The sequence below is a fragment of the Squalius cephalus genome, assembly GCF_949319135.1.
Source record: "Squalius cephalus genome assembly, chromosome: 5".
Lineage (NCBI taxonomy): Eukaryota > Metazoa > Chordata > Actinopteri > Cypriniformes > Leuciscidae > Squalius > Squalius cephalus.
The window spans coordinates 27,144,914-27,156,748 of NC_137126.1; the positions used below are offsets into that span (position 1 = coordinate 27,144,914).

At 35.4% G+C, this 11,835-nt stretch overlaps 1 protein-coding gene across 3 annotated transcripts; it reads right to left on the bottom strand.

The window, feature by feature from the left end:
• Positions 1-1,591: 1,591 nt before the first annotated feature.
• On the bottom strand, positions 1,592-9,231 carry LOC307158275 (uncharacterized protein). Of its 3 annotated transcripts, XM_079870708.1 has the most exons (8): positions 9,153-9,222; positions 8,453-8,544; positions 8,070-8,270; positions 4,159-4,352; positions 3,878-3,937; positions 3,415-3,498; positions 3,274-3,322; positions 1,592-3,014 (listed from the first exon to the last, which is right to left on the bottom strand). In XM_079870708.1, exons 2-8 carry the CDS (start codon positions 8,529-8,531, stop codon positions 2,434-2,436), a joined length of 1,248 nt encoding a protein of 415 aa, XP_079726834.1. In that variant the 5' UTR covers positions 8,532-8,544; positions 9,153-9,222; the 3' UTR covers positions 1,592-2,433. The 3 variants fall into 3 exon arrangements, with proteins under 3 accessions (XP_079726834.1, XP_079726835.1, XP_079726836.1); XM_079870709.1 differs by lacking the exon at positions 3,878-3,937; XM_079870710.1 differs by lacking the exons at positions 3,415-3,498; positions 3,878-3,937 and having other exon boundaries at positions 9,153-9,231.
• Positions 9,232-11,835: the final 2,604 nt, after the last annotated feature.

The following is an 11,835-nucleotide window of genomic DNA, read 5'->3' on the forward strand; positions in this document are numbered from 1 at the left end:
AATAACCACTCAAATGCATATGTGCTAATCCAATCAGCCAAACGATTCAACGTCTGGACTGTGGCTCTTGCTCCAAGAGCCATTAAAGACAATATGTTAGCGTCTCCGTGATCTGACTCATTTAACTTACAAAGGAAAAACAGGTCGGGCAGGAATATCTTGCTGTAAATTCAATAATCACTTTCTCAGTTTATATACTATCTAAATTAAAACCTCAAATGCTAAAATCAGTATTCTTCACCGTGATGTTATGTAAGGAAGCATATCTGAAATAGATTCTTAAATTTGGAATCCTTCAACTGCCATTATAAAGCTTGGAAGAGCCAGGACATTTTTTATTATAACTCCGATTGTACTCGAAGAATGTCATACAGGATGACTTGAGGGTGAGCAAATTTTGGGCTAATGTTCATTTTTGGGTGAACTATCCCTTTAAGGAATTAAATACATTTGCATCCTTTTTAATAAAAAAAAACTCTTTTTAATGGCTTTCAGTATTCTTCTTAGTAAATTTTGACACCGGATATACTGTATATATATACGAAAAGCATTTATGCATTAACACAAATGAATTTCTTGTACAATTTCCAATCTTTTACAAGAAGGACTTGGAGGGATGATTTAAACCTTCTCGATTGCCTTTCGAGAGACTTTATTCATCCCTTTATTAGCACAAAACATCTGCCCTTTACATTCCCGGTTTGGCCTACAATTCAGTTTTCATTCAGATCAGCTTTAGAATTCATATTTCAAAGTATCACAGTATGCAAAGATCATTTTAATGTAGAAAACAAACATAAAACATTATTTATACCAGAGCGCGCTCACCTTTCACCTTCACTATGAGGAGACAGCCAAGAACAATGAATACTACAGCAGTTTTCATTTTGGTTTTAATCTTGTAAAATCAGTTCAAATGTCTGGGCGGATATTATGAATAAAGTGATTTTCAGCAGCTCTAAATTTCTAACGAAATTTCCCCATTGTGGGATAAATAAAGGTTTTCTTCTTCTTCTTCTTTTATACTGCCAAGGTCTGGCAACTGAGGTGACTGTCACTTTTTGTTTCATTAGATCTTCCTCCATCTGTAACAAGAAATTGAAGCTTATCTTTGTAAAGAGAAGCTTTGTCACAAGGCAATTGTTTTTAAATGCAATATATATATATAGTTTCAGAATAGGCCTTTCCAACCTTTTATTAGGACATCAGTGTTCAAGCTGGAATTATCCATTATCTTCCACATATTCCACTGATTGTGTACACGTCAATTAAAATCTACTTTATTCACATTACGCTCATTAGATGATATTTTGATATATGATATATCATGCATGATATATTCATGGGGACTGTCAAAGAGAAAACATATAGCAAAAGTGATCAAGCAAAGTACTGATCCCCCAATAATTAGATATGGCCTATATATTGAAATGTTAGATGTGAAAATGGAAATGTTAAGTGTGTAATATCCAGTGATGCAAACGTCTTAACTTGAATACTTAACTTCTCCTTTTGTGTTGCACATAAGAAAGAATATTATATGAGCTTGGATCAACATAAGTGTGAGTAAATGATGACAGAAGCTTCATTTTGTGGGAACTGAGCCTTTAATATTCTGAAACTAGTAGGGTTTGTGTGCTGCATTCAGCTGCTTAACAGAAAATATATGCAATACACAAACATTTTATATTCAGATTACAAAGGGCAAAACACAGCGCCCCTGAACAAGTCACTATACTGTTCCCAGATAAATGAATAGTACTGTACATTGAAACTGAAGCACTTTACATAACAGAAAAACTCACCCAAAGCTATAAAAAGCCATTACACTCTATAGCTATAATATTTTGAATATCATACTTATTGATTTAATTTCACTGCATACATATTACAGTTCAATAAGTGTAGTAAAATATCTACTTAATTACTGTCATTATATTTTGACTGTATAGCCATGAGGAGAACTGGCCCTCTGGTATTGACTGTTTCTCCCAAGTTTTATTGTCCCCCTCCATTATCCATTAAAAAGTATTATGCCATGACTTTCATTTAACTCCTCAGGTAAACTGCGTAATTTAACCCTGTCATTTAACCATAGTTTGATTCTCGTCACCAAATTAGTCTTGTCATTACACCAAATTGTTATAAATAGAATAAAACCTCACATGATTTATAATTCTCACCACATAACGCATGAATTAACCAATCGATAAATAATAACTAATTATATAACTATAAGTAGCCTATATCCAACCTAAACCAGATATAGTACACTCACGTTTAGCGGTATTATATAGCAAATCTCAACTGCTGAGCTTTAATCTGCTAAATGTGATTATAAGGCATGAAGATATTATAACATTTTGCGTCATGCTTTTCTGTAAAGCTGCTTTGAAACAATGTGTATTGTGAAAAGCACTATCTAAATAAACTTTACATTTGTAACATTTCAAAAGGCTCACCATCACTTCCTGCCACCATCGTCTCTACCTTCTTCAGCAGCTCTGAAACCTGAGGTCTACTTCCAGTCTCACTGATATCGAGGGCATGAAAACAATTTCCAAATTTTCCAAATTTATGGTTTTCAATCTTTAGCTTTTCATGTTCATCAGAAACAGTGAGAACGAGCATGAGCCTCTCCCAGCACCTTTCCTCAAAAACAACCTCCATGTCTTTCTCTATCTCTCTCTCCTCTTTAATAAACTGATTTGCTGGTATGACTAGGAGGAAAGCGTAAGGACCAGCTGAAGCTAGACGGGTACAGAATTTTATGTTTTGTTTAATTTTCTCCGGGGAGAGTCCAGAGCCGAACCAGTCAGGGGTGTAGATCACAGCCACCTGTCTCTCATCCACCACTCCATTCTCTGCTGTAATCATCTTCAGGGCGGCTGAAGAGGTATTGGCCTGACTCTCTTCTCTGCCAAATATCATGTGTCCTACTGCAGTCTTCTCAGATCCAGGCATGCCCAGCAGGACAAGCATCAGTTCTGATTCAAACTGAAGATCCGTCTCACCTGGAAAAAGAATGAATGATTAGGAGTTCAAGCCAAAGTCATTATGAAATCATTGGAGTCAATTTGACCCACATAGAACAATAAAAACAAAAATTAGTGAGTTAAACTGTACTGAAAACTTTTCTGAAAAAAAAAAAAAAAAACTTCTTAAAATCAAGGATGGTATAAACAAATATTTTATTAGAAAAATCTTTATAGTATAAGATATCTTATAAAAAATATATATATATATATTAAAAAAAAAAAAACACACACTCACTGAAATATGCTTTAGGCAATTCTGTCTCTGCTCGTCTATCCTGTTGTGTCTGAAATGAGTGATACAAAAGATATTTGTTAACGGAACATGACTGCTGAGCTGGACTGCTGGATCAATTAACAGAGTTCCAGCATACTTTACCCAAAATGTGCACCAAAAACCGCTGAGTGATGACAATATGTTTTGCATTTTTGAAAACAACCAGTACCAGTTCTGCTCCAGACACTGTTAAAAGTGCAAAAAACAAATCAGTTTACCATTTCAAGTAGGCTACTGCTTAGAAACTAACTTTGTTTTTATGCTTGCAGCTAACTTTGTAGCATTTTGTGTTTTGCACTTGTTTAATCATCACTTTAAGTAACACATGTATTTAAAGGGTCTTTTATCTATTTCGATATATGTAAAGTGATTGTAAACCACAGAAAGTCAAATATCAATTCATGCTACACAACTGTTAATCTACCATAATAAGCTAAGCTGTTGTCTTGAGAGGCTACAACAGGTTAGGGGCTCACAACAGGTTTTGCAAGGGAACGCAAATATCTTTGCGAGCGAACGCAAAACTTTTGCGAGGGAATGCAAAGTTTCTCATTGGAACACAAACGTTTTGCGAGGGAACTGTGGAACACCAACGTGTCCCTTTAGCGGCTCCGTAGAAATGAGACTGGCGGAGAGATCATAAGGAAGAATTAGTATTCATTAGTAAGTATTTATTACAGTAGTAATTATATTACATTTAACTATGTTTTTAATGCAAGTAGACTATCTCTAATGACATATTTGTGACTATATTCTTTATTTACCCTAAACCGTACATTTAAAAAAAAATACTTCACACTATATTTACTGTTTAATTTGTATCATTTATCCTGAAGAACTGGATACCTCTGGCTGCAGCCATTGTTTAATTCCTTCCAGAGCTTCATCATTCCTCACACACTTCAGGAGTCCTTCATCCTCGTCAAATAGACAGTCGATAGTGAATGTTTTCTTTCTGGTCACATATCTCCTGCTGTCTGGTACAATCTTCTCTGGGTCAAATGTGTGATGCAGCACCATGAAGAGAGCTGGTTTAGACTCTGTTGAAATTAAGTGGGCATATGGTTGTTGTATGTATTCATTACTAAAATGAGTTAGAATCAGATAAATCACTGATGATGATACAAAATACTACATGCACATGTGTAGCAACTCATAATGTATTAGACTTTTTTTTTTTTTTTACAGTCTATGGTAATAACAAAGCTTATTACACGGCTCTGTGGAACACTTGATTCTGATACTTGATACTGATACTGATAATTATCAATCGCGCCAACCAGCGGTATGTTGTTCCCTGATAACAACCGGTAAAAACTGACAACACAGTAAAAACCCCTTCAGGGTGATGCAAGACCCATCCGCTTCACGTCGGAGTCCTGATCACCCTGCTGGGGTTTATTCTATAACAACTGGCTGGATGTACATTATCCCTTACATCAGGGTTTCTCAAATTCGGTCCTGGAGGGCCACTGTCCTGCACAGTTTAGGTCAAACCCTGATCAGACACACCTGAGCAAGCTAATCAATGTGTTTGATCAGGGTTGGAGCTAAACTGTGCAGGACAGTGGCCCTCCAGGACCGAGTTTGAGAAACCCTGCCTTACATGATATAATAACTGCACATCATGTAATAGGTATTACACTATTAATGTTATAATATGTTGACCTCATAATGTAATAAGGATTTTCCAAAGTAATAATGATTTTTCACATTATGCGATAGGTTATTGTGAGAAATGTATTGTATTATGAATTTTATCTTTCAATGTAATAATTTTGAGCACAAAATGTAATAACAGATCCATGTAAAATAATCTATTACATTAAAAGTAGGCTAATTAAGCTACACAACAGTTTCATTAAGAATTTTGTGATTATGACATGCGCATTATTATGAGTCACTTTAACCCAGAAATACATTTTAAGATTTATGCACTAATAAAATATAAGTTTCTGCTTTCTATTATTGTAATTATACGTTTTTATACAATTTAGTCTTTTAAATGGTTGTCAAAAAAAAAAAAGTATGTTCTATAAAAATGTAAAATGTACTAATAGTTTTAGTTATTGTCACGTATTGTCATATACTGCTGGTCAGTAAACACGACGAAGGAAATTCACAGAAGTCTTTGATTTACATCCAAAAATGCTCAGGAGAGTACAGGAACAAGGACGATCGAACACAAACCAAACACACAATGTTTCGTTACATCACATTATCGCAAGAACTGGGGAGAACTAAGAGCTTAAATACATATAATTAACAGAACTGAGAACAGGTGTAGAACTAATTAGAAACCGTGGGAACCAACAAGGAAGTAGAACACAGGCAAATGGACACAGGGAAAAATCTAACTAAAAACACAATAAAACCAAACAGAACAAAAGAATAAACCTGACAGCTTTATGATTCTTTATAGATATTCTTTATTTTTTCTAAATAAAAAAAAAAATAATGAACTAAAGACATTATTGGGTTATGCAATGCACTGACAACCAAAGAGACATTTAATAAAAAATAAAATAAAGAAAACTATCCGGTAAATATCTTTTTTAAATCCTGCCACTCTTTAGTTGTCATGGTAATTCATTTAATCAGCACAGGTGTTTATCATTATTTTATTCATTTGGCTTGTACTTAAGTTGCTGTCTGTTCTCTCCTCTGTTGTCCAGTCTCATTAATGTTGTTTTGAGTTTGTCTGCCTGCTGTTATTTGAGATTTTCAGATGGCTGCACCGTGTCGGGGACCTGACACTTGCACCAGCATGAAACAGGAGAAATGCTCTTTTTGTAAAGGTGTCTTTTTTTTTTTTTTATATAAAGTCAGCCCGCCCTTTCTGGCGGGCTAAAAAGTCATTTGTCTGTGAAAAGCACAGACATGAACCAATTAGGCTTCAGTATTTGGAGAAAACTGAGTTTCCCCCATACGTGTCAGAAACTGAAGCAAAGGGAACCTTGGAATCACCAACAGCATAAGTGTTCACATTCCTGAACTAATACTTACTTTGATTTAATTACAACACTCAGTTTGTTTGGATAGGAGTCTATCAGCTTGGCACATCTTGACTTGGGAATATTTTCCCACTCATTGTCATGGTGAAAGGTGAAAAATCTTTTCATGCCAAAATCCAAAATTGTGTGCCAAAATCGACTGGTACATGGAGCTATTCACTAAATCCCCAGTCTCAGAGGAAGAAAAGCAGTCCTAATGCATGATGCTGCACCTCCGGCTGTTTTTGTGCCATTCCTTTTACAGTTTTGGCCAAAAAATTCAATCTTGGCCTTGTCAGACCATAACACATATTTCCAAATACTTTTGGGAGACTGAATATGTTTTTGCAACGTTTAGCCGAGCTTGGATGTTTTTTAGTCAGAAAGGGTTTCCCTCTCAAAGCCCAGACAGGTGGAGAATATAGGAGATAGTTGTAACATGTAGGGATCAACTAGTACTTGCCAGAAAGTGCAGCAATTCTTTTAATGTTGCTGTAGGCTTCTTTACAGCCTCCCTGGCCAGTTTTCTCTTTGTCTTCTCTTTAGTTTTGGAAGGAAAATGTTCTTGACACTTACTTTCTCAACTTGTTGATGAATGTTGTCACTGTGTTCTAAGGTATATCTGTTGTCTTTGTTTCATGTCTCTATGTTTGTGTTGTGCTTGAACATAGGGCTCTCTCTTTGTCTTTGTTTGTGTTATCCATGTGCTCCTCTGTTCTTGCCTCCTTGTTTCCCAGTACCATGCCCTCTTGTCTAGTTGAGTCCTCGTTTGTCTGAGTGTTGTCACCTGTTCCTCATGTTCTCTGCTCCCTTGTTGGGTCCTTGTTTGCCTGAGTGTGTTCACCTGTGCCTTGTCTGAGTGTGCTCACCTGTTCCTCTTGTTCTCAGCTCCCTTTTCTTGCCCTAGTGTTTTGCCAGTTCGTTATATACTTTCTATGTGCCATAAACTTGGTGTGCTACATTGTTTGTTTGACAGTCTACTGTAGTTTCTAGTCAGATCTTACTTTAGTCTCACCTTGTCTATAGTCTCGTTGTGTCTTGTGCTTGCTGTGTCTTTTGTCTCGTTTGTCCTCCGCTTAAACCATCAGCCAAGCAGCAAGACCGGTGCAGTAATTGTTCGTGCCCTGAGAGTCCATCCCCTTGTACTGTGCAATCCTGCAGGCACCTACTGTTCTCCTCCAGTGTCTTGCTGCCATTCTGTGTATACCATCCCTCATGCTGTCATCCTGGGTTGGGTTCAGCGGTTGCTCTCTCAGCCTGCCTGTCTTTGTGCCTCATCCCTGCATGTCTACTGTTTGGACTGTTCACCTTCTCTCCCTCACAATATCCTGTCTTGTCTGCTGTCTTTCAAATAAACCCCTGATCACTCATTTCTGCATTTGAGTCCTCCCTCATAGATCCGTAACCGTATACCTTATGTATATAAGAAGTAGTAGTAGTAGTAGTAGTAGTAGTAATACTACTACTACTACTACTACTACTACTACTAATAATAATAATAATCTTATGGATTTTGTAGGCAGGGTAAACAGGATTTAGATTTTTAAAATGTACCGTAAAGGAATACCAATGTTTTATGGTTAATAATAATAATAATTGCATGAATATTTAAATCTGTTGCATTTCGCAGGTAGTTTAAGACGTTTTGAGAAAATTATTACATTATGAACATTTTATTACAATAATAATGGAATACTTATTATATTATGTGCAGTTATTACATTTTGAGTTGCTACAACATGCATTACATTAAGAGCACATTACCTGAGAGGGAATTAAGTTGATTCACTGCAGCATCAATGTCAGTTCCTGTCCTAGAAACAATAATGCAGAAAACCAAAAGGACATCACACTCTGCTACGGTGGACACCTCCTGTAGACCTGGTATTTGTTGAAGGGCATTTCTTAGGATGTCCTCTTGAGACTTCAATGTCTTCCCAGGTAAAAGGATATAATATTTATTTCCTACAAGAGAAATACAACTATTGGTTAATGTAACTTAATTCAGGTAAGGCATCTCAAACAATAAAATCATTCAGTTTATTTATTATTTTTAACAATCTTTAGAAGTCTAGAGTCTTTAGAAAAGAGCACTGAATTTAGTTATAATAATAATAATAATAATAATAATAATAATACTGGTATACCAGTAGGACGTTCATCTCTGGGTTCTTCTGTCACAACATTGCACAGCTGGTCATCTCCACTATCAGTTTTCTTCTCCATTTTAAGTTTAGTTCTGAAATTGACAGCACACAAAGTAATATGCTTGATCATCTTTTCTTTTTTTTTCTTTTTTTTTTTTGATCATCAGCCTATATCTTTATTTAGATATTTTTCCAAAACTAACCGAGACTATTTGTTTAACTATTTGTTATATATTTTAATTAAAATTTTATTTTCATAATCTGGGTCTGTTCTTGTTAAAATCTACACATTAAAATAATTCCTGAGATTCAATCATGTGACGTCAGTGAAAATAACAGCGCGCTAAGTCTTTTGAAGACAATGTCCATCCACTAGATGTCGCTAAACTATAATGAAATATATTGCCCTTTTACAGAGTCCAAATATCTGCAAAATCACAGTAAGCAAACAAAATACAAGCGTTTATGTAGTGCAAAATACATGGTTGCATATGTATTATATAAGCTATAAGGCCTTCAGAAATATTAAAATGTGTCGACATATCGAGGCCTACATATAGCTGACATTCATGCATAAATTGCCACAGCGGTTTATCAAACGTGTAGCATATAATTTATTCGAAAAATAAGTCTAATGCGGATAAGTTATGATAAGTTATGATAAGATATGTTTTTTTTTTGTTTGTCTGCTGCTACTCACCCGAACAGCAGCTCTCCTCTCTGCCTTCGGTAGCCTACGATCTTTCCGTTTCGTTTAGATTTTCAGACCTGTTACACGTTCTTGTTTCACTTTCACTTTTCTCTGTTAGAGACAATCCTACTTTTTTTATTTCTTTGTGAGTGTTTAACTTTTCAAAATTTTCCCAACATACTTTTGGGATATGTTCTTATTTTTTATTTTATTTTTTACATTTCCTAAGATTTACAAGCTTGCGTTTGATCTAGTAGGCTAGGGGTTAACAGTTTTGTAGCTGCCTTCAAAGGCAACTCACATGGTTCGCAGTTAAAATATTGCCTAAATATATATATAAGGTTAAAAATCATATTATTTAAATAAATAATGTCTCATGGCCAATAAATAATAATTTCATGTTTATTTCTTTTTGTTAAAAACTTTGTGTAAAGGAGGAAACTTGTTCCGTGTGGAAATTATAGTTTTGTTGTTATGGGGACGCTGCATGGGTGCACTCGCTAAGATCAGAGAGAGAGAGATGCGCTGCGGCTGCGGCTTGCGAAGCCTGCTGTCTGTAAGCCCCAGGAAGATTGGAAAGTTATAGATAAGTTTTGTCGGTGAAGTGTGAAGATGAATACCCCCACTAAGTTTACCCTCTCGGGTTCATGCGGCCAATGAGGTATATTTTCTATCTTTGTCATTTATTTGTATTACGCGACTGTGTTTGTAACAAGCCAATTAAGATATTATTTTACATGCATAAATGTATGTTTTGTCTATTTTTTTTATGTAATTTTGTTTAGTATTGTCTGCAAGTATGTCACAAATTTAAGGATAATTTATGCTTTCTGTGTTTTATTTATACCAGTTCTGACGGCAATATGGCAATATATGTCAATAAAGGAACATGTCAAGACATGTTTGAAGATTCTGTCACCAAATAAATGCCCGTTGAAACCCAGGAACGACTTGAGCCTTTATTAAAACTCGAGGAGAGTAACAAGTTTAGTAATTTTCCACACATATACAGAAGCATATCTCCATCTGATTATGCAGCTGACACTCAGACTCTGAAGTTAGGCACATCGTGACCTTCCAGTTCTCAGATTTGGGTTGCTGGGTGCCAGCATGTCTCGAACAACAACTCATTCAATCTCCAACAATGACAGTGGTTCCTTAACCTGTAACCAAGAAGACTAACACACACACCGACACGGTTCCAAGGTTGGATTTGGCCAGGCTCTAACTATAAACAGGAGTCTCGTCTCAAAACATCAAGATAAGATAATCAAGTTCTTTCTCTTAAGGATAGGAAACTTTAGTCTAAATAAGACTTTATTTGAGAAATGGTCCCTTAAACTATAGACTTCAATGATCCCTATTTGTTTTAACACGTTGAAGACCTTTCTCAAACACAAAACACGTCCCTATTTCATTTCTGACAGCCGGGCTAAATAAGCAAGCACTGTTACTGCATTCAGATATCAAATACATTAGAGAATACATAAAAAGAACATTTCAGTAATCACTGGAAACTTCAATAACAAAATAAAATCTCCAGAGAAGTAATTCAACTCATGTGATATTTAGAAAGAAAAATATTGATTAATACCTTGATTATAATCACTCATTACATATACATTGAAGCAGCAGTGGATTCCAATCCACCCCCTTCATAGTCCTATGAATTTAGATAATTTGCTGTCCTTTTCACCTTCATCCTCTTTGAAAATTATGGCAGATACTGTAATGCTTTTGCCATTGTTGAATTTCTTTTTCCATTTACTCCCTGCACAGTATATGAAAACATTAAAAAAAACAAAATAAAAAATAAAAACACTGGAAGATAGCCCTACATGTCATTTTGTGTCACAAAATGCTACATAGGCTAAGTGTTTTTCTTCTTCTTTTTTCAGAACATGAATGCTTTAGATCAATTAACGGAGTTGCAGTTTACTTTACCAGAACTATCTTCCATGCTGAAGAGCTTGGAAGCTTCACACCAGTATGTTTTGCATTGAATACAGAGATTTGTGCCACAGTATGATAAGTCTTGGTTAGACTTGTTTATCCACATTGGTTATCAAATGTCATAATATTGACACGTTTGTGTATTTACTCTAAATTGTTAACTTGAAAAACATAAAACAGTACCATTATCCTGAAGATCTGGATACCTGTGGCCATTGAAAAATTCTGTCCAGAGCCTCATTATTCTTCACACACTTCTTCAGGAATTCATCCTCATAGAACAGACACTGTGGAAATCTTTGCACTATAGCAGTGCATTACCTGAGAGGAAACTGAGTGAATTTTTCTGTCATTTTTGACTCCCATGTAAAACTCAAACAACATCACATTCCTACACAGTCGACATGTCTCATAGATCTGGGGCCTCATTTAATCCCTGCCAGAAGATATCAGTCTTCTAACAGCCTGAGAGTTTGACTGAGAAAGCCAGGCAAGAGCAGAAGCAGGAGACCAAGTGGTGCTAATAAAAAGAGTTTATTGAATAATCGTGTGTTTCAATGCTTAAACTTTGTCTGGATGTTTTAGTGCTCAAACTTCATCTACCAAATCCAACAAATGTTATTATACGACTGCAAAAACAATGGAAAATGACATATATGAATGATAATAATAAAATTATGAATAAATGATAAATCAAATTAAAACTACATGAATGAATAATGATTGTAAATTATTATAA

Excerpts from the sequence above, each read along its gene's own strand:
- LOC307158275 (XM_079870708.1), bottom strand. The coding sequence starts at position 8,531 with ATGGAGAAGAAAACTGATAGTGGAGATGACCAGCTGTGCAATGTTGTG. Across the intron at positions 8,271-8,452 it reads CAGAGATGAACGTCCTACTG|GAAATAAATATTATATCCTT; the intron begins GTATACCAGTAT and ends TTTCTCTTGTAG. Across the intron at positions 3,499-3,877 it reads CCACAGTTCCCTCGCAAAAC|TGTCTGGAGCAGAACTGGTA; the intron begins GTTTGTGTTCCA and ends CACTTTTAACAG.